Source organism: Apium graveolens, chromosome 10 (assembly GCF_009905375.1).
Source record: "Apium graveolens cultivar Ventura chromosome 10, ASM990537v1, whole genome shotgun sequence".
NCBI lineage: Eukaryota > Viridiplantae > Streptophyta > Magnoliopsida > Apiales > Apiaceae > Apium > Apium graveolens.
In genome coordinates this window covers 10,132,615-10,153,945 of record NC_133656.1, presented here as the reverse complement: position 1 = coordinate 10,153,945, position 21,331 = coordinate 10,132,615, and the positions used below count along the sequence as shown (strand labels likewise).

The following is a 21,331-nucleotide window of genomic DNA, read 5'->3' as shown; positions in this document are numbered from 1 at the left end:
AACAACACCGGAAGGGGGGTTTGACCCCCCGCGGTGCCTGAGAGTAAAAACTCGCTTTTGGGGAAGATGAAGATGTACAGGAATATAAGGTGGTTGTGTGTGTATATGAGTGTGAGAGAGTGATTAACCCTAAAACCTTTCCTCCTTGGGCTATTTATAGTCCAAGGATAGAGTTTTGGGGTTGGTACCTTTGAATCGTAGTTGTTGGTTCTAGGAGCGGAGGACACCTGAATGGGGTGGATGCCTTATACGTGTCAGGATGAAAGTGGTTGAGTAATGTTCTAAGGATCTCCTGACACGTGTCCTAATTGTGCTCATGATTACTGAATGACTGTTGTTTCTATCACACTCTCGTCACGTGCCGGAACTAGGTTAGTTTGGACTACTTGTGTGGGTGACCGGATGGAGCTGGGAGTCCGGATATGGAATATGTACTATTGGGGGCGATGAAATAGTGCAGCAAAAGAAAGAAACTCAACTCATGCGAGTGGGATCCAACCGGCCCAATAGAGAAAATCCAACAGAGAAAACGTTGATTGATTGTCTCTTCTGAGGCGGGACACTAAAAACCCTCACTATATTGAATTGAATTGAAATAAATAAAGGGGATCTAAAAATGATGTCGCCAATGGGCAAGCAATTATCAGAAGCTCGAAGTTGTTCTTCATCAAGCAGCTCCTCCTCCACTTTAGGGTAATTTGAGTTTCATTTTTATTGTCACGATTTCTTCATTTTCTACGGCCTATGCATTTCACACCTATTTGTTTATGTGTTGTTGTTTCTAACTCCTCCATTTTTCGGGATTACTTTGATGATATTATTAGGGCTTACAGTTTCAATCCTTCTATTTTTAGCTGATTGTACTGGTATACACTATCCATTGCAGGCACACTCCCTTGCAGATAATCCACATTCTTGGCAATTTCTTGAGAATATGGTCTGTCTACTCCGTGTACCGTTACTTATCTCACTCAGGAGGAGGACCTTCTGTTGTTCTTTTCATTTTCACTTGCGTTGTGCCATCCGCCTTTATCTTTTTATTTTTGCAGAAACCCTGGAAGGGCCGCCCTCTCTCTAATTCACAGGTCTGCCTTATTACGCCTTCTATTCTTCCTTATATACCTCTTTTCATAACTTCACTTCTTTCTTTCTTTTAGGTAATTCCTTCTGTCATTAATGGTGCCATTACAGCTCTATACTTCGTTTTGTGGGGCAAGGGCCTCAAGTCCTGCGGTCCTGTTAGGTACCCCCTTCTATATATTTACATATTTATGTCTTTTTTATCATCTTATGTTTTTTATATATTTGATTACTATAGTTATATTAATTTCTAATCCATGTTAGGGCAATATTGGGGGAGTACTCTGGTGCAGTTCTTGGAGTATTGTCTGCAGTGTTATATGGAAGCAGGGGCCGTATTTGGAAGAAGGTGCTTGTCTAGGCATTCACTCTATCATATTTATTTTTTCTTTTTCCACCTTCCTGATTAGATACTTCAGATTATCTCAATAATTACTGGACACATATATTTCGAAGATATGTGCTTATATCTAATATCAAGTTCTAGCATAGATTTAAGTGTCACCTGGCATTGCCACAATAGGGGGGCGACGGGACGGGACTGAATGGGTATTTTACAATTGAGTTTATAGTTATTAATTAGCATGTCAAGCGTTTACACACACACAAATTAATATAGCGTTCTTCGTTTAGAAAAAAGCCCTCTCTTGAGCTCCAAGAGGTCTTCTGCATTTTGCTGTGCTTTTCCCGTTTATTAACGCATTACATCAAAATATGATGTAATCTATCAATTCTAAGATGACATAAATTGAACACCGATTTCAAAGTTGAGCCACTCTATGTTACAAAACTAAAGCTTATGAAATGTATTTTCAGAGAACACTCAACTTGTAGAATAGAAAATTATGAGATGTAAATTGATAATAGTTTGTTACAACCCACAAGCCTAACCCTCTCTCTCCTTTTATAGGCAGCTAGTACAAAGACATCTATATCCTAACTAACTTTACATCTATATCCTAACTAACTTTGCTGAGCTGGATATTATTGTGCTAGACCTTTTGACTTATCAAAGGGGAAGAGATGTGTAGCCACTATATTGACACTATCTGTAACATCCCCTGCAAGTTAGGATTCAAAGAGTAATCACGGACACCTAACTTGGAAAGAAGATAATGAAGTTGATGAAGCCAATGCTTTAGTAAACACATCTGCAGGTTGATCAACAGAAGCCACGTGTTGAGTAACAATCAACCCAATCTGCAGTTTCTGACGAACCAAGTGGCAATCAATCTCAATATGCTTGGTTCGTTCATGAAACACCGGATTAGAAGCAATATCCAAAGCTGATTTTTGTCACAGAACAATTGAATATAGGAGTAATATCAGAGAACTGTATTTCAGACAACAAGAAAACTATCCAAGTCAGTTCACAACATGTATCAGCAAGCGACCGATACTCATACGGTTGAGCAAAAAACCGGAAAAAACCGAAACCGAAACCGAAACCAAAACCGCTAAAAATCGATAAAAACCGAACTGCTTCAATCCGAACCGAAACCGAAAAATTTAAAAGCGAAACCGATTTGTGTTTTTGGTTTTATGTTAAAACTGAACCGAAAAAACCTGAAACCGATCTGATTAAAATAAATAAATTAATATATTTATATTTATACATATAATATAAATTTCTAAAATTAGTAAATATGCATATTTTACCAGTTTATAGCTATGTCTCTTCTATATATAATAGCCCATAATTACCCCTGTTTTTAATATTTATATAATAGATGTGGTTTGTGGGAATCGAACTCAGGTTATTTCATTCAACTATTCAGACTCTTACCACTACACCATATTCTCACATGTGTTTTTTATCATACACATAATATGTAAGTGTGCTAAATGAATATTTTATTTAACTTTAAAGATACTTGAATTACGTAAAAAAAAGATAGTTAGTTAAATATTTGTACAGTTAATTTTAAAGAATTGAATTCCAGATATAAAATTAGGCATAGTACATAAATGGATTATTATCTTAATTATTAATCATTTTTTAGTTTGAAAATATATCTCATATATTTTTAACATATTTTTATTATAAAAAGTAATTAAAATGTACATACATAATTTTTTTTTAAAAACATATATAAAATTAGACATAGTACTTAAATGGATTATTATCTTATTTATTACTCATTTTTTAGTTTTAAAATATATCTCATATATTTTTAACATATTTTTTATTATAAAAAGTAATTAAAATGTACATATATAATTTTTTTTAAAAAATATTTAAAATAGGATCGCTTATATACAAATAATTTATAATTTGGTATTACATATTTAGATAAGCTCAATTATAATGAGTCAATGCATTTTAGAACTTGGCCCATTATTCAAAAAATACTCGAAATTTGACTACATGACCCGGCCAAAAAATATCGTCACATTCTACGTTTAGTAAATTAAAATTACAAGCTCGGCCGAAAAATATCGTCACATTCTATGTGAATTTTTTTAATATCTTGTGTTAATATAAATTAATGTGTTTGAGGTCTTTATAGGATCAAGTCAATTGATTATTTATATTAAAATTACTAACTTCACTGGTAACGTATTATTATTTTTGGGATTTGTCCTGATTTTAAGAATATTTGAAATTTGAAATGAGATCTCACGAGATTTGTTAAAACTACAATGATATACTAAATCGATTTATTTTTCATTTTTCACTTTAAAAAACTAGCTTTTAAAAATTAATTCTTTTAGATCAGCAATATTCATTGATCAAGATAATATTGTACAAATATTTTGAATTATTTTAATATTTTGAATTATTCAAATAAAAGTTATATCTATACGATATTGTAGCATTTGAATCAATGCATTTTATATTATTTAGGGAAAAACATATATTGTTCAGTAATTTGAAGGATTTAACAAGTTCAACTGATATTTATAAAACTTTATCGAACTAAAATTTTTTAATTTTAGGAGAATAGTATAAAATGTTATCAAATTATTATATGAAGGAATATTAGAGTCATAATAAAAGAAACTTAAAAACAGTTTAAATAACGATATAATTACTATTTTTCTTTCGAATTCTTGAAAAAAAATCATGAATATCAATAATAAGTCTTAAAAATATATAATTCATATTTATGTTACAACCATGATTGATACCCGGTTGCGTAAAAATAAATATGGATTGTTTGTGAGTGATAATGTGAATATCATGAATAAATAATAGCAATTTATTTATTACATAATTTTAATTTTTAAATAATTATAAATGCATGTTAGTTAAGTAATCAATTATCTCACTAGATGTTAATAATGATTATATATGTACATAAATCAGATATTTAGCATATAAATAATTGAAAAAATACTGATTATATATGTAATTTATTTATTACATAATGATTATATATGTACATAATTTTTAGCTTTTTATTTGTAAACATACTAACGGCATTCTACAGATTAAGTTTAATCGTTTCGTTTTAAACGTACACTTACTACCCTGTTTATATTCATTCATTAAATATAAAATAACGGGTAAGAAAAATATAATATAATAATAGTTGACGGGATATTCACTCCTAAAAGTGAGGAAACATTCGAAACCTTTAATGTTATAGAAGGGGACATGAAGCTTGTTGGAGAGAAAGTTTATCTCCATTTCTTCAAAATTTGACTCAAGAGGATATTGTTGGAATTGCTCTAAAAACATTATAATTGTGTGGTGTATAAAAAAACTCTAGAAAATGACCCGTGCCTCGCACAGGTTATTATGCTAGTTATTTTCTTATGTTTGAAGACTTAAAACTCTATATTTTTTGTTATTTATGCACGAATAGATAGTAAACTTGACTTTTGATACATATCCAAGGATGTAGTTTCAGTAGTAACTGGTATACTAATATTTTAATTCTTTTATATTGGAATCAATTAAGAAAAGATGTAGATGGCTAGACTGAGCCTTCTATTTTTGTTTGTCCATTAACCGACAACTACTAGATTCATTCACTTAAAATTTATTAAGAAAACTTTGCATTTTTTGTATTTTCGAACAATTTTATTTTGTAATTCCTGTACTTAAAAATTTTAGTATTTATAATTGTTTGGTTAATCTTATTTGATGCGGTTTTAAAACCGAAACCGATCCGAATAAAATCGAACCGATGTTTTCAAAACCGAAACCGAACCGATGGTTTTGGTTGCGGTTTCTAATTTTAAAACCGAGAACATGCGGTTTCGGTTTCGGCTAAAAACCCCCTCGAACCGAACCACGCTCTCCCCTAGGTACTCAGCCTCAGTAGAGGAACGAGAAACAATTTGTTGTTTCTTGCATTTCCAAGTAACAAGAGAATCCCCAGCAGAACACTGAAACCAGTGAGATACAATCTAGTAGAAGGGCAGCTGGCTCAGTCTACATCACAGTAAGCAGTGAAAGACAAAGAAGGATTGGAGGAAAACAGAAAACCCTGATGACAAGTACCTTTGATATATTTCAAAACCTTCAGGGCTGCAAACCCTGATGACAAGTACCTTTGATGTGCTATACCTTTGCTAGAAAAATGAGCTGCCATGGCTTTATTTAGAAATTCAGTGCCATTGTCAGAGCGAACAGCCTTAAGTTTGTTGGAAAATTGATTCTCAACATACTGAGTAAAGTCAGTGAATAGCCTGACAACCTGCGATTTATCTGTCAACAAATATACCAAGTAGCTTTGGACTTGTCATCAACAATAGTGAGAAACATAGTACAAGTCTGATGTGTTTTGTGACAATATGGACCGCTGAGGTCAACATGTACGAGTTCAAAGATATTGGTCACTGTAGAAACACTGATGGGAAATGACTTTCTGGTTTGCTTGGCCAACATACAACAGTCACAAGGAGTGATGTCATCACCAAGACCCGTAACAGGAAGCATCTTTAAAATAGGAGCAGACACATGCCCAAGTCTGCAGGGCCATAACAGTGACTTATTGACAGCATTAGCACAGGAAATTGGATGAAATGTAGAATCCAAGATATGGAAACTCAGCTGACTTTGTTTCAACAAGTATAACCCATTTGATTCCTTCCCAATTTCCAGAGGTGAGGACCAAGTAGGAGCTGTAATGGCACAACACTTGGGAGTAAAAATAGCTTGATAGGAGGAATCACTTAGCAGTTTAGAAATAGACAAAAGACTATATGAAAATTTTGGAACACACAATACATTCTGAAGAACAATATCTGAATTAAGTGTAACAGTTCCTTTGGAAATAACTAGTGCAGTAGCTCCATTAGGCAAATGAAGAGTAGAAGTAAAAGAAACAACATTAGTCAGCAGATGAGCAAATGGAGTGATGTGATCAGTCGCACCAGTATCAATATCCAAGTATCTGAATTGTAAAACGGAGCAGGATAGACATTATTAGCCGGATGCAAACTGGAACCTGCAAATTGTGTACTATGCATAGTGGAATACCAATCATTGGATTGAATGTTTGGAATTACAGGTGAAACTGAGGATCCAGAATTCATAGATTTCTGAAGTAACTGAATAAGCTGTTTACAATGCACATCTGAGAGCATAACAGTCTCAGCTGGAGTAACTGGTGAAGAAACTTCAGATGGAGTCACAACTGGAGATGCTGCAGTAGAGTCACCCTCTGTGCTAGAGACTTTTGCAGCAGATGGGAGTCTTTCACCACTAGTGTGTAGTCTAGGCTTAGGTTTAGGTTTACCATATAATTTGTGCCAAGATGGGAAGCCATGAATGCAATAGCACTTATCTTTAGTATGATCTGTCATATGACAGTAATCACACACCAGGTGATCTCGATTCTCAGATACACCCTTTCGTCCTCCCTTACCAGATTGATACCGTGTGCCAACAGTCTTAACTGACATAGCCAATGAGTCAGATAAAACAGGTGAAGAACAAGCAAGAGATTTCTGATTTTCTTCTTGTAGCAACAAGGAGTAGCACCGACTAAGAGAAGGTAAAGGCTTCATTAACAGAATTTGACTTCTGATGCCAGTAAACTGGTCATTTAGTCCCATAAAAAACGCAGCTAGTTGAATATCACGATCATACAGATCTAGTTTAGCTTTAACAATACAAGTACACAGTGCACATGTACAACGAGGCATAGTGCTCATACAGTTCAATTCGTTATGAACAGCACGAAACATAGCAAAGTAACTAGCAATTGATATATTTCCTTGAGTTAAATGAGCTATTTCAGACCGTAATTGAAATAATTTCGGAACATTACTCTTTGAGTAACGAATCTGAAGATCACTCCATATATCACAAGCAGATCGCAGATACACAATACCATTACGAATATCAATGGAAACAGAATTGATAAGCCAAGATGTTACCATATTGTTACATCGCATCCAATGAGCAAGTACAGGTGAATTGCTAGCTGGTTTAGGGCACGTTCCATCAACAAAACCTAGCTTCAATTTAGAAGACAGCGCAATCTCCATAGATCTGCTCCATTGATTGTAATTACTCTCAGTTAAGAGCATCGATATTAGTTGCAATCCTGGATTATCAGAAGGATGCAAATAGTATGGATGATTAACATCAATACTTGAAGATGAACAGGATGACGTTGATCGAGAATCTCAGATTAGTAATTGCTGAAAAGAAAGACAAAATTATCAACAAATGAATCTTCAGATCGCCATTAATGGATGATTAATTGAGCTTAAAGCTCTGATACCATGTTACAAAACTAAAGCTTATGAAATGTATTTTCAGAGAACACTCAACTTGTAGAATAGAAAATTATGAGATGTAAATTGATAATAGTTTGTTACAACCCACAAGCCTAACCCTCTCTCTCCTTTTATAGACAGCTAGTACAAAGACATCTATATCCTAACTAACTTTGCTGAGCTGGATATTACTGTGCTGGACCACTTGACTTGATCATAGGGGGAGAGATGTGTAGCCACTATATTGACAATATCTGTAACACTCTATGGTGTACTAGGACTTGGCAGAAAGCTTAAATATGACTTGTTAATTTTGGTTGGGGATAATTGTTTTGCTAGCAATGTTTCACAGTTTTATTCCAATAAGAATTAAATGATTATTATAATAGTGCTTCTGGTAGATGCACTTTGTGATATTGATCTCACAAGAGCTACTTATAGTTCTCTCACTTAACTTATCAATGATATTGACAAAAGCATTAACTGCGACCGAATTTCAATAATGTTGGTGCTAATTAAAAATGATAGGCATTAGGCAGCATGATTATTCCTGTAATCTAGTTATACCATTGCATCTTTACAGGTGGGCGGCCTTATTGCAGTGTTTACATCTTACTACTTTTTATCACAAGGATGGGCCACAACCAAATCTGCTCCGTTTTATATCCTTTAATTAGTATGCACAGTACTGTTTTCATTTTTGTTCCTAGGTTTTAATAAGTTGATTAAAGTCTACATATTTTCTTCTGCTTCTCTGCTCCAATCTTTTTATCAATAATTTCCTATTCCTTTCTATCAATATTCTTTGTGACACATGGTTTCATACTTAACGAGAAAATACCATTTAGTGATAGCCCTGATGATGAGTTCCAGACAGAACAAGTGCTGGGAATGAAAACGATGTTAATCCCGATCTTTGCTGGAATTCTATCCGCATTAAAAAGAGTGATTGCAAGAAGGATCTCACTCAAGGTTTCTACCTACTACATGTGATTTCCTCCTAATATGATTACCCAGATCTTACTACGTGTGATTTCCTATTGATATGACTACCCAAATCCTGAATAAAAATTAATTCTTTAAGACCCTTTTCTTATGTTCATCATTTTCTTCAATATTTCAGAACCAACTAAAGAGGCGGCTTAATGCCATTACTATTGCGTCCGCAACTTGTTTTCTCTTTCCTATTGCCATGTGGGACATGATTTTAGTAAGTTAAACTGTTAGAAAACCTCTCACTACCCCGTTATCACCATTCCTCTTGGAGTGTTACACTTTGTTCTTATTTTTACTCACTGAACCGTGCAGGGTTCAACTGAGGCAGAGTTGCCATTTTCTGCCTGGGCTTTCTCAAGTTTTATTCTATTTGGCATCATATTGATATTCTATGTCGATAGTCTTGCAGAGGAGAGGTACTATTTATTATACTGTGTTTGTCGATTTCTGGTCAATTTTATACTCACTGATCAAGTAATGAGTTATTTATTGTTACTTTCCTGTGTGAACAAGAATGGCCACATTCTTATGCATAAAACCTGTCTTTTGCTTCATTTATATATGCTTGACCTATCTAAGGACTAATTGACGTTGTTAGGATGCTAACACTTGCTTCCCTCCTCATTTTGCATGCACTACTTGGGTTAGGGGATGATTGCCGCGTTTCACCTGTTTGTGAACTCATAGTCTTTTATGTATTTAACAAAGAAATCATTATTAAATTATACTTTATGACCTTTCTTCTTTTTCCAGATTTCAAGGAAGGAAAGGAAAAACTTGAACAGTTTTAGTCATCTCTTTTGCTCTTTGAAGATAAATATTTATACTTCTTTAGTTATTTACACAAAATTTATTTAGTTTTTAACCTTGCTAGGTAATATGACATTGTTTGATTGGCTTTTGAGAAGAACCTCCTTTTGCGATAAACAAGATAAATTTGTTTGTAGTTTTTTATTTGCGGTTGTTTTGTCATTTAGTAGTCTTCTTTGTCCTTGTGCCTACTGGAATGTTGGTTGCTCCTATGTGGAGGACACCCTCTAATCGCTCCTGTGGAGGACACTCACAGAGAAACTCCAATAAGACACTATAACATCAAAATGGTGTAATTCTTACACTAATTTGCTGTAAATCCTTCTCCACCCCAACACTTTAGTGGTGTAAAGCCACTCATTATATGTAATTTCTACACCGATTTTTTTATAAATAAATCCCAAGTATACTCTTCGACCAACTAGTCAAATCAAATTAATTTGTTTTAATCATTACAGACTTATTTTTTCATGTATATATCTTTTAAAAGTTGCTCATTTTTTAGTTACTAAATAATGTAACATTCATTAGTTCCTAAAAGTTTAGTTTGCTGAAAATTTTATTTTTTAATTACTAAAAAGTATATTATTATTTATCTTTAAGATACAAGCACATGTATACAATATCTTATAATAACTTGGTTTTTGTAAAGTTGGTAACAGATAGTTGAAGAATATTCTTTTTAGTAAAAAGAATATAATAATTTTAGTGTAGTATTCAAGTAATCAATTCGAAGTTGATTTCAAAAATATTGTAACTTTTACATTGTGTTCCTAAGTTTTACACGAGAGAAAAGAATAGTTTAGAAAAAGTATTGAAAAAAGAGAAATGATAAAAAATAAAGTTGGGTTTTCTCGAACAAAGTAGAAAATCTTGGAAAATAGGTACATATGGAAAGATGAAGGAATTAATGTTAGTGAGTCATTCACAATCATCCAAAAATGGGGAGAAAGCTTTAGCTTCCTGCTTCTCTCGTAAAAAACTCGGGAGCACCACTACAAATGAAAATTTGAAAGTTTCTTTTTACTTATATAGTAGTTAACACTCGTACATACGTACTTACTTTAATATTGTATGTTTTTTTATTTTAATTTGAATTGAAATTTTTTAATATTATATTATTATTTTGAAATTAAATTGATTAAATTGATAGTGTGTTTTAATTGAAAAGGCTAATTGGTTGGCTATTAATAATTCTAATATTATTATTTTATTTTATTAAATAGAATTGTGCATGCTATTTTTTCAAAACGAAGGGGGCTTGGTTAAAAATAGAGAAGATAATGTGTTTTAGCCAAAGAAAGTCATTTGTTAGTTATTAATGATTACAATATCATTATTTTATTTAGTGAATAGACTTGGTCGTGATATTTTTGGAAGGAGATATTTTAGTTGGAAGAAATAAAAAACGTAACTTTTTAGTTGGAAAAGGTAATTGGTATTTTAGTTGAAAAAGATAATTAGTGTGTTATTATTGCTCGTGATATTTTTGGAGCGTTTCAGTTGGGAGAAATAGAAAATGTAGCGTGTTTTAGGTCTCGTTTGTTTCGTCAATTTTGTAAATACATAGGGATCTTAAACTTCTCCGTAACTAAGTTACAACTGCAACTTCCAAGGTAATTAGAATACTTGTGTTTGGTTTATTACAATGCAACTACAAATTACATTGTTAATTTTGGTGAGTACTTAATATTTTTCTTGTGGTGACCACAGTGAACCTTGGTAACTCACTTCCCATTGGTAACTCACTTCCCATAATTTGTAGTATAATATAGAAACCTTGGAACTTGGAGTTCCATTGCTCGATTTAAAATATAACAAACCAAATATCGCTACTTATTTCAAATCCAAGGAGCTGAGCTACATCGAAACAAACGAGGCCTTAGTTGAAAAAGGTAATTGGCTAGTTATTAGTAATAAAAATAATAAAAATAATAAATGATTGAAAACAATATTGAAAACCGAAAACCAAAACTTTCAATATTTCGGCTTTTATATAATAGTGTATAGTGTATATATATATATATATCTTTTCTCTATATTTTAGAATTGTAGAAAACATTTTTACACTAAAATATTATAAAAGTTGCATTATGTTGGTGTTATGGGTTGGATATGGTCTTACATTTTTTAAATTATCGCTCCAACTTGAAGATAAAATTTGGTAGAGATGTTAATATGACATAAAACTTTGATTTTACATGGTTTCGTAAAGGACTCTTCCGAATTTTCTGTCTCATACTATCTTTTTTTTCTCATTTATCCTTCTTTCAATCTCTCTTAGGCTTCTTAATAGCTGTGCCGGAGAAAATTGGTCCCGCCTAGGTAAAATGGGGAATGGAAAAATGAGTCCAGTATATAATTTATTCAGTATATTATATACTTTGTATTGTCTATTGTCTAAAATGTTATATTAATATTAATAAAATTTAACAACGATTTAAGTATTCTATATCATAAAGTACTCTCAAAATAATGTGGAATATATGTAACTGTTAACATTTTATAATATATAGTTAAAAAAAATTGACGTTGGTAAACTAATAATATGTTTTGGATTTCATAAGATTTAAAATAGAAGACATTTTAATTTTATATATTTTATTATTGTGTATGTGTTTGTTTTACTTTAGTTTTTAGGGAAAGGTACTTGTAATTTAGGGCAGCTTGGAGAAGTAAGTCAAATAACTTTTCCATAAGCGAACCTGCACCATTGAAAACCCTATGCTCTCGAAGGTTATCTACTATATATCTCCTACGTAGTTGTTCAGTTGGCCGAAATATCCATATTTTGGTTAGAAGATTTGAGATGGGATAAGTTTATGTCCGAGTCAACCACATTGGTATGGGCAATGTCGCTGAATAAAATTATTGGAGTCACGAAGCTGGTAGTTGAATGAAGAAGACCTTGACTTATATTTCGTATTAAAAGAAAACTTTTGTTTATTTAGGTCTATGAATTTGATTTTTAAGTCTTTGTCAGGGCATTCTTAAATGTTTTCTTCGGAAGAAACGGATGTATGAACCCACTACTGACTGTCATTAGACTCACAACAGTAACGGGAATATGGGAACTTAATTTTGTGCCAGCAAACCTTCATCGTTGAGAATCCCGTCTCTCATTTTTTTTCTCTTAAGGTTATCTCATATATATCTAATATGCTTAATAGATCAAGAAAGAATGATGCGGAACATTAAATAGTTAAATTAGTTGTTAATTACTTTATAATATTATTTAGATGAAAGTATGTTTTTATTTAGTAGCTGTATTATCTATGTAGGAATATTATGGAGTACAATATATATATGGTAGTAGATAATTAATATGCATGAGTTATTATTAAACAGACTTGTTACATTTATCGTTGATTTTACTTGGTCTCCAAGTTACTTGTTCACCAAGTCTTAGGAGTTCTATATAAAAAAATGTAATCTCTTTTAATTGGATAGAATTGATTAATATGAATTGAATCTGCGGATTTGTGCGTTTTTTGCTGATTCTCTGTGGAGATGGGCCTTATCTGTGGAAATAGCTTATCCCCCTCTTTAAACCCTCCCTTTACCCTTGTCCTGCATCAAAGAAGAGCAACGAAGAAGAGGAAGATCAGAGAAGATACTAATATGCTCAAATATTTCTATTCCATACCTCTATTGAACATGTCTTGGACTATATAATAGTCTTACAAATAACTTCTTAAATCAACATCCTAGAAATGTGGAGAATACAACTACCAACTTAACATGAATGCAAGCATTATGAATTACTAACTGAAACAAACTAGGTTTAGACATCACCCACTTCCCACGTTCACACAACTTCCTCAATGCAAGATACTGAGTAGTGACATGTCACTCTCCCCGCCTTAAAGATCCTTGTCCGCAAGGATGAAATCTCATCCGGACCTAAATATAGTGATTCTTCAATCAGGCAGAATTGTGGGTTTTTTACAGCGATAACCAGGTATGAATTTATCGGTGCAATAGTAACTTAACCCTTTCTTTCGACGATCTTGGGCCTCTAGATTTGTGATTTGACGAATTGGTGTTGGAGTTGCAGAGCTTAAATTAGCACGCTGAACTGGTGTACGAGCTAATATACCCGCTGATGTTGGGTTTGGGGTGGCTGACTTTGGTATAATTGAGGCTGGTTGAGAGCAAAAATGGTTGAGTTAGTTGTTCTTGCAATTGAGTTTGTTCCTCAATTAGTGGAGTAACTCCTATTGCATCCGTCAAGGTTTAGGGCTTCTTAACTTTTACGTCTAGGCGAATGTCATCACGAAGTCCTGCAATAAAACAACCAATGAGAAAATTTTTAGGTAGGTCATTGACACGATGAGAAAACTTTTCAAAAACTTATTAATACGTTGAGACATCTGAGGTTTGTTTAAGCCGTGATAGAGCTTCTGATGGGCCTTCATAGTCGGTAGGACCAAAACATAGGACAGCCTTTTTGAATTTCTCCCAGGCAAGTGGTCCCCGAAATTTGATAAACCATCGATGCCATCGTAGGGCAATGTTCTCCAGATTGAAGGAAACTAGCAGGTCTCATTGGCCAGCCGCAATATTTTTGAAATCAGAATATTGTTCTGCCTTGTAGACACGGCTGGTTGGGTCCTTGCCGTTGAATCTTGGGAAGGACAGTTTAAGGTGGCGGAACGATTAGCATGCGATAATTGTGAGGATTCTCCAGCAACATTGGCGATGTTCTCCAGGTTGGTACTTTGCGTGGTCCAGATGGCTCAGTGCTTGAAGTGCTGATAGCGCCGCATGAGGTGAAGCATGAATCTGATCGAAATTAGCCTCATGTCGTGCCAAAATTTCATTGACCTCGTTGCGGAATTGGGCATATGTTTCTCCACCAGCTACGATACCACTGGTATAGTTAATGGATCAAGAAAGAAGAGGAAGATCAGAGAAGATAAAAAGATGCTCAAATATTTCTATTCCATACCTCTATTGAACATGTCCTGAACATATATAATAGTCTTACAAATAACTACTTCAACTAACAACCTGGAAATGTGGAGAATAATCATGAATGTAAGCGTTATGAATTACCAACTGAAACAAACTAGACTTGGACATGACCCACTTCCCAAGTTCACACAAATTTCTCAATGCAAGATACTGAGTAGGGACGTAGTTCCCTTTGACCGAGATGTGAATGCCCGTGTGTTCAGTTGGTCAAATAATCCACACTATGTTACTCGGACTCGGCTAGAAGTGTCCGGCATGGATATGTATCGGACTCAGAAATATTTTAAAAAATATACATGTTTTTGGCCTAAAATAAGTGTCCGGGTCCGAGTGTCCATGTCCAAGTGTCGAGTGTCAGACACGGGTACTCCAAGATAAATTTAAGTGTCCGAGTATCATAGAATCCACATTTTAGTTGAGAAGATCTGACATGGAATAAGTGTGTGTCCGAGTCAACGAAATTGGGATAGGTATATTTGCTTGAATTGAACTGTGGAGTGCGAAGCTCGTATTTGAATGAAGAAGACCTTGGGTACATTTCTTAAAACTATATTACTTGTTAAAAGAAAACATCTGTTTATTCAGGCCTTACTAAGTTGATTATTATGTCGTTGGGAATTTTTAATTGTTTTTTTTGAAAAAATGAAGGAACTGACTACAAAGTGTCGTTAGAATTACTACATTAACGTGTTGATGTGGGATATGGGATGAATATATTATTCGCTTTATAATTTTTATTATTGTATGGATATAAGTATGTTTAGTAAACAGTATTACATTATCTATTTTAAAAGTATCCTGGAAAATAGCATAGTAAGATAATTAGATATATATGGTAATAGAAAAGGACTTGTTTCTTTTTATTTATGATTTTACTTGTTCACCATGTTTTAGGAGTCTTATATAAATTATTGTAATCTTATTTTTTAGAATGGAGATGAATTCGATGAATAAATCTGCAGTTTTTTTTGTGATTTTCTGCTGATTCATGTGGTCATAAGTCTTTATCTCCTTCTCTTACCCTTTTTCCTAGCATGTCCTACATCAAGTGGTGGTGTCAAGAGCCACGGTTCCTCGGACTAAACACCATAAACTCCTGCAACCACCAGCATCCAGTAGCCATCAGCAACCGCCGCCGGACGTCTCCAATAGCCGATAATAGCCATTATAAAACACACATATTCGAGTCTCAGCTTTGGCGCACTCGAAAATTTAGAAACAGAGACACTGTCCAAAATTTGGACACGGGCTATGGGGATATGATATATTATAGGAATATTTAAAGAATATTATTTTTTTAGAAAAAATAATTATTTAGACATGTTTTATTATTTAGTTATTACTTATTTGACATTTTTTTAATCTTTATTGTCTCTCTTTTAATGTCCAATAAAATTGTAGAATCAATATTTTATAAGAAAAGGTGTGTTACAGCCTTGTAGGTAACAACAACTTGTTATAAATTTTTATAATAAATTAATTAATAAATGAAATCAGACTACATGTAGTCCAGGTATATTCGTCATACACTATATTACATGCATTCATTTCATACCCGATCTATTGGAAGATCCTACCTGAATGCATTATTTACCATCAATTCTATCTGTCAATCTAATCACAACTTTTTATTCAAAATAATACATATATATATATTTTTATATCATCTTTTCTTCGTCATTCCCTTCTCCCTCTTCTCATTTCCTCTTCTTCTCCGTCTCCCTCTTCTTTCTTTATCTTTCTTCTTTCTGCTGTGTACTCTCTCTTAATACATACACGAAGTTCTTCCGGCGACGGAGAGGGAGTGCCCGTTTTGCAACCAACGAATTCGACGTGGACTCTGTGTAGTGTCCCATGTCGTGTCGAGACGTGTATGACGGTTGGAAGTGCTGTGTCAAAGTGACATAGCCAGCAGCTGCCAAGAGCCACCGGCAGCTGTCTTCCACCATTGCTGTTTTTTTCCAGAATAGTTTGAGGGCTTTGAAAACCCTTAACTTCCCCATGCTCCTTGAGTTTCTTGCAGAAAACAATGTCAACACAGAAAACATCTGAATCAACTGATTTGGAGTTACCTTGTGCTAAGCTAAGAAGCATGGGTGCGGGGGTACGGGTTCGGGGATACGGGAATTCGGAAAATTTAAAAATATCGGGGTTCGGGTGCGGGAGGATATGGAAAATATTAAAATATTAAATATATATTATATATCATATAATATATATTATTTTAATATATATGTACATTCTTATTTGATATATATAGATATAATATTATAAAAAATTAAATAATTTTTAAGAAATAAAGTGCAGCAGTTGTTATATACTATATAGGCATAGGCATGACAACAGACTCCATAGTCAAACATAAAGTCAAACACATATACACACGGGTATACATACAAAAGTAAATGCCCAGTTTGGAGATTGATGACGGCCTCTGCCTTCTTTTCTCAGTCTCTCAATTACGGCTTGTATGAAGTAAGGTCTCTCAATCGGTAAGTATGGCGTGTTTTTTTCAATTGAGAGTAATCAAAAAATTACATAGTATGCCCTTCCCGCACCCCCATGAATCTGATCCATGGAATACATGGACATGTCACGGTGGCGCACCCATACGTGTCCCGCCGCACCCCATACATATTTCTTGCGCAGTTCATGAGGTGGGTGCTGCACCCCTGCTTCCTAGGTGCTATGATACATCTTGAAGCTTTATTGGATATACTTCCATTGCTTCATCCATCCAGCTAGGAGTACAAGCTATCATACAAAAAATATCGAAAATGGCAACAAAATGATGATTTAGTTGCACATCTCGAGTACGAGCATGAAAGACCATTACCAGAGAAATGTTGAAGTTATCAATGGACATGAGTGCTAGATAGTGTGTTGAGCAATTAGTAATTAGTAATTATATTATTTGTTTAGAAGTATTCTAGAAAATCGCTATAATAAGATAAAAAAATATGGTAGCAGATAAGTAGTAGGTATTAGTAACAAAAGGATTTGTTTCGTTTTATTTATGATTTCACTTGTTCACCATGTGTCAGGAGTCTTCTATAAACTACTGTAATCTTCTTTATTGGAATAGAGATGACTTATATGAATTAAATATGTGGATTTTGTGTGTTTGTTGTTCATTCTTTCCGGAGATGGGCCTTTATCCCTGTTTTAGCCCCCCCAAAAAAAGGAAAAAAAATCACCGGTACTATCTGTCTGTTCTGCGATTAGGTTTACATTAGCCTGTATCCTATCCTAAATGTTATTGTGTTGGTTCGGTCAGTGCCCATGGTGTTCTGTGATACATACTTCGACATTATTATGTTTTCTAATACAATTTTAGTGAAGATGGCATAGAACTTCTGTTTTTTTACTGAGTGTACATATATTCCATGTCAATTTTATTTGTTTTGGTTCTTTGCTACCTTGAATTATACTGTGCTATGATATTACGATGTTATAATCATCAAATGCTTTGACCATTGTTAATGTTTTTGCAGACTGCACATGGTATTCTCTTCACCGAGGCATCTAATGGTTGCTGGAATATGCATCATTATCATGGAGATTGTTTACAAAATGGATTTTGCGCTATTTGGATTTCTTATCTGCTCCACAATTTTGGGATTTGGTATGGATGCAAAAGTTAATTAAATAGTTACTGCTGGGTGTGTAAACTGCATAAAGTTTTTATCAAGATTTAAAAGAAGTGCAGCGTCTTATGATAATATGCACTCAGTTTTTTGCCTTGCTTTTTAGTCAGACTTTCTTCTTAGTGTCTTATATTTGATACCTACTACTGAGACAACATATTCTGTAGCACCAGCTACGTAAAAATAAATTCTTTTAGTGTTGGATAGTATAAGATCCCAGTTTTAGAGAAGTTGCTTGATAGTATTGGAGCTCAGTTTTGGGAGGGTCACGGGTTTGTGCCCTCCCACCCCTTTATGTCTAATTTTGTTATGTTTGTTTGTCTGTTTGGTATGTTTAGTATATGTCTGTATGTTCAATCATACCTATGATTTGAATAATATAAGATCTTTTTGGGACCTTCCTCTAACATCTTTAGGTTTTAGTTGAATTAGTTACTTGACACTTTGTCATCTTAAATTGTACATGCCAAGCATGCTACTATAGATTTTCGAACCTGATAAAACTGGGAAAGAGGGTTGCAGAACCTCAAAATTGAGTATGCAAAGAACAGTATCTTTCTCCATTTGGTAAATAAGCGGTCCTTGGAAAAAATATGACATATCATATGAAATATAAGTCGGAGAAAGTAACATTGCTAATAGTTCTCAGACTTTTATGATCAGTTTGAGTGCACCAAATCAACATATTGTGTAGTATAAGCTACATGGTACTTATAATTAATTATGTAGTTGAACTTCAGCTCACAGTAAGTATTGCACCTGACTCGCTGATCTTAATGTCTAACAGTAATTAATGCATCGTTAAATCGGAGAGCATGTTACGAAATAGATGCATGTGTTGTCTGATTTCCTGTAATTATCGAAGACGTTTAATTCAAGCTTGATTTCTTTTCCTTGATTTCTGCATGTAGCTTACTTGTTGCATTTCTTATCTGACATTATTCGTTGTAATTATATGATTTTATTCTTTAGGGATTTATGAAGCAACATCCTTGGAGCATGGTAGAAAAGATTCTTTACAAAATTCAGACCTATCCAATGGTATATTTGAAGATCAACTTCAGATATCTCCACTTCCAACTTAAAGTATGAAACTACTTCAAAGCTTTAAGCTTCTCATGAGTTGACCTCACAACTCTGTATTGTCAGTGCCAATATTCTTTCGTTATAAATTTTTTTTATAATGTTTTTAAATGTAAATAAAATTCATAGCAGCGTTGCCAAACAAATCATGGCAGTGAGAGGTTTCAGCAGTTTCTACTCGACTTACTATTTCCTTATTCAGTGAAAGTGAATATAATTTTAAATCATGAAGACTGTCATCCGTCCAGGAGATCCTGGATGTTAAAAATTTCATTTGCTGTAGAATTAGAATATCAGAAAATTTAAGAAAATGAACACCACAGATCAAATTCAATTTTAGTTGTGATGCCTTATTTTTAAAATGAAAACGTTACCCTCTCCTTCTGGTTGACTTATTTATATTCTTGTATATTTTCTTCCCAGTTGTGGCTAATAGGAAGGTTTTTGTTTTTTACTTTTTCTTTGGCTATATGTAATAGAGAGGAATTCCCATTAACTTTTTAACCCTTCTTTACTTTGGTTGCAGCGATATAAGGTTAAGCTTCATAGCTCTATATTGATGTTCGGTTGCTGGAATGAAAAATATTTAATCAACTTATTACTTATACTCCAAAGGAAGAAGTTTGCACATAATGCTTTGCCTCTCAGCTAGTGCAGAAAGCAATCAGTTGCAGAGCACTCTTGAGTGGAAGATTACTCGGGTGATTATTATGTGGGCATGGAGGCATTGTTAAGCTGGTTAATTTACATGTAAAGTATCCCTGCCAGCTGATTATTTATTCTGCTTTTAGGCATGGGGACCTGAAAATATACAGGTACAGGTCAATAGATCATTGATACAGTCCAAGATAATTTTTTTCTTTCTCGACTGTTTGGGTTTCGAAACATTTACTTGTCAATTTCTAAACTTTCCTCTCCAGTGAATATTAACTTCATCCGTTTCTTAAATTTAGAGTGGTGGCCTTATACGTCACTTTGACATAAAAAATGGCTCAAATTGTCGTTTCCGAAAATTAAGGCCCCATCTGTCACTTTTTAACAGAACTTTGTCTACTGTTTTGATATTTTTTTTAAAGGTAAAACGGAAGTTTGTCTACTGTTTTGTGTTTTTATAAATATTATTACTAAATATTATTAAAATACTGTTTATATTATTTGTTAATATTTGTTTTTTAAATGACTGTAAAACGGAACACGAAATGTCATTTTATATTATTTATTTTTTGAAATTTCTAATTACTGTAAAAACAAGCTACGAAGACCTGTTATGTGTTTAAACAGACAAAATGGGGTATAAAATTATGTTTTATTTCATTTGTTTTTTAAAAGAGGTAAAACAGTGAATAAAATTTTGTTTTATTTCATTTGTTTTTTAAAAGAGGTAAAACGAAAGATGAATTATTGTTTTGTTTTACATCAAAACGTAGTTTAATGTCCCGTTTTGCCTGTTGAACTTCAGTAGCTTTTGTTTTTTTTTCAGCAGCTACTGAATTTTTTTTTAAATTTTTACTAAAATATATTAAAATATTATAAAAACTTACTATTTCATGGAATTAAACCATATAATTAAATTGACAATAAAAAAATACATGAATAAATTAAAATAAGTAATAAAAATCTTCAAATTCAATACAATTTTTAGACAACATTATTACTAAACAAATCACTAAAATAACTCATTTTTCCCCTTGGGTGCTTGAAAATCCATTGCATTTTGATACCTCATCGACTTCCTTCTTACTTTCTTTTTCTTAACATCTTTGTCATATATCACGGTTGTAAAATTGATACTCGTCGGCCCACGATAATCTCCTTTGCTCGGAATGGGTTCGAAAACACCATTGTAAGCCATCGATACATTCTCTAACCTATAGATTTCGTCAACCAACGATTCATGACTCAATTTCAAATGCGCGCAACAAGCTATAACATGAGAACAAGGAACACGATACGTTTTCCATTTCCCACAAGAACACAAGTACTCGGGAATCCTAACGATATGCTTATCCCCCCTTTTGGTCAACCTTTCTAGTGACTACTTCAAACAACAATGAATT

At 33.5% G+C, this 21,331-nt stretch overlaps 1 protein-coding gene across 1 annotated transcript; it reads left to right on the top strand.

The window, feature by feature from the left end:
• Positions 1-389: 389 nt before the first annotated feature.
• On the top strand, positions 390-20,198 carry LOC141693522 (uncharacterized). The gene is made up of 11 exons (XM_074498655.1): positions 390-693; positions 887-1,085; positions 1,158-1,243; positions 1,345-1,429; positions 8,345-8,423; positions 8,603-8,733; positions 8,885-8,971; positions 9,070-9,173; positions 18,039-18,169; positions 19,164-19,277; positions 19,801-20,198. The coding sequence occupies exons 1-10, from the start codon at positions 617-619 to the stop codon at positions 19,274-19,276; spliced, it is 1,092 nt and encodes a 363-aa protein (XP_074354756.1). The 5' UTR covers positions 390-616; the 3' UTR covers position 19,277; positions 19,801-20,198.
• The last annotated feature ends 1,133 nt before the right edge of the window (positions 20,199-21,331 follow it).

Coding starts and splice junctions, on each gene's coding strand:
- LOC141693522 (XM_074498655.1), top strand. CDS start 617: ATGATGTCGCCAATGGGCAAGCAATTATCAGAAGCTCGAAGTTGTTCT. Junction 8,972..9,069: donor CCATGTGGGACATGATTTTA/GTAAGTTAAACT, acceptor TGAACCGTGCAG/GGTTCAACTGAGGCAGAGTT. Junction 9,174..18,038: donor GATAGTCTTGCAGAGGAGAG/GTACTATTTATT, acceptor ATGTTTTTGCAG/ACTGCACATGGTATTCTCTT.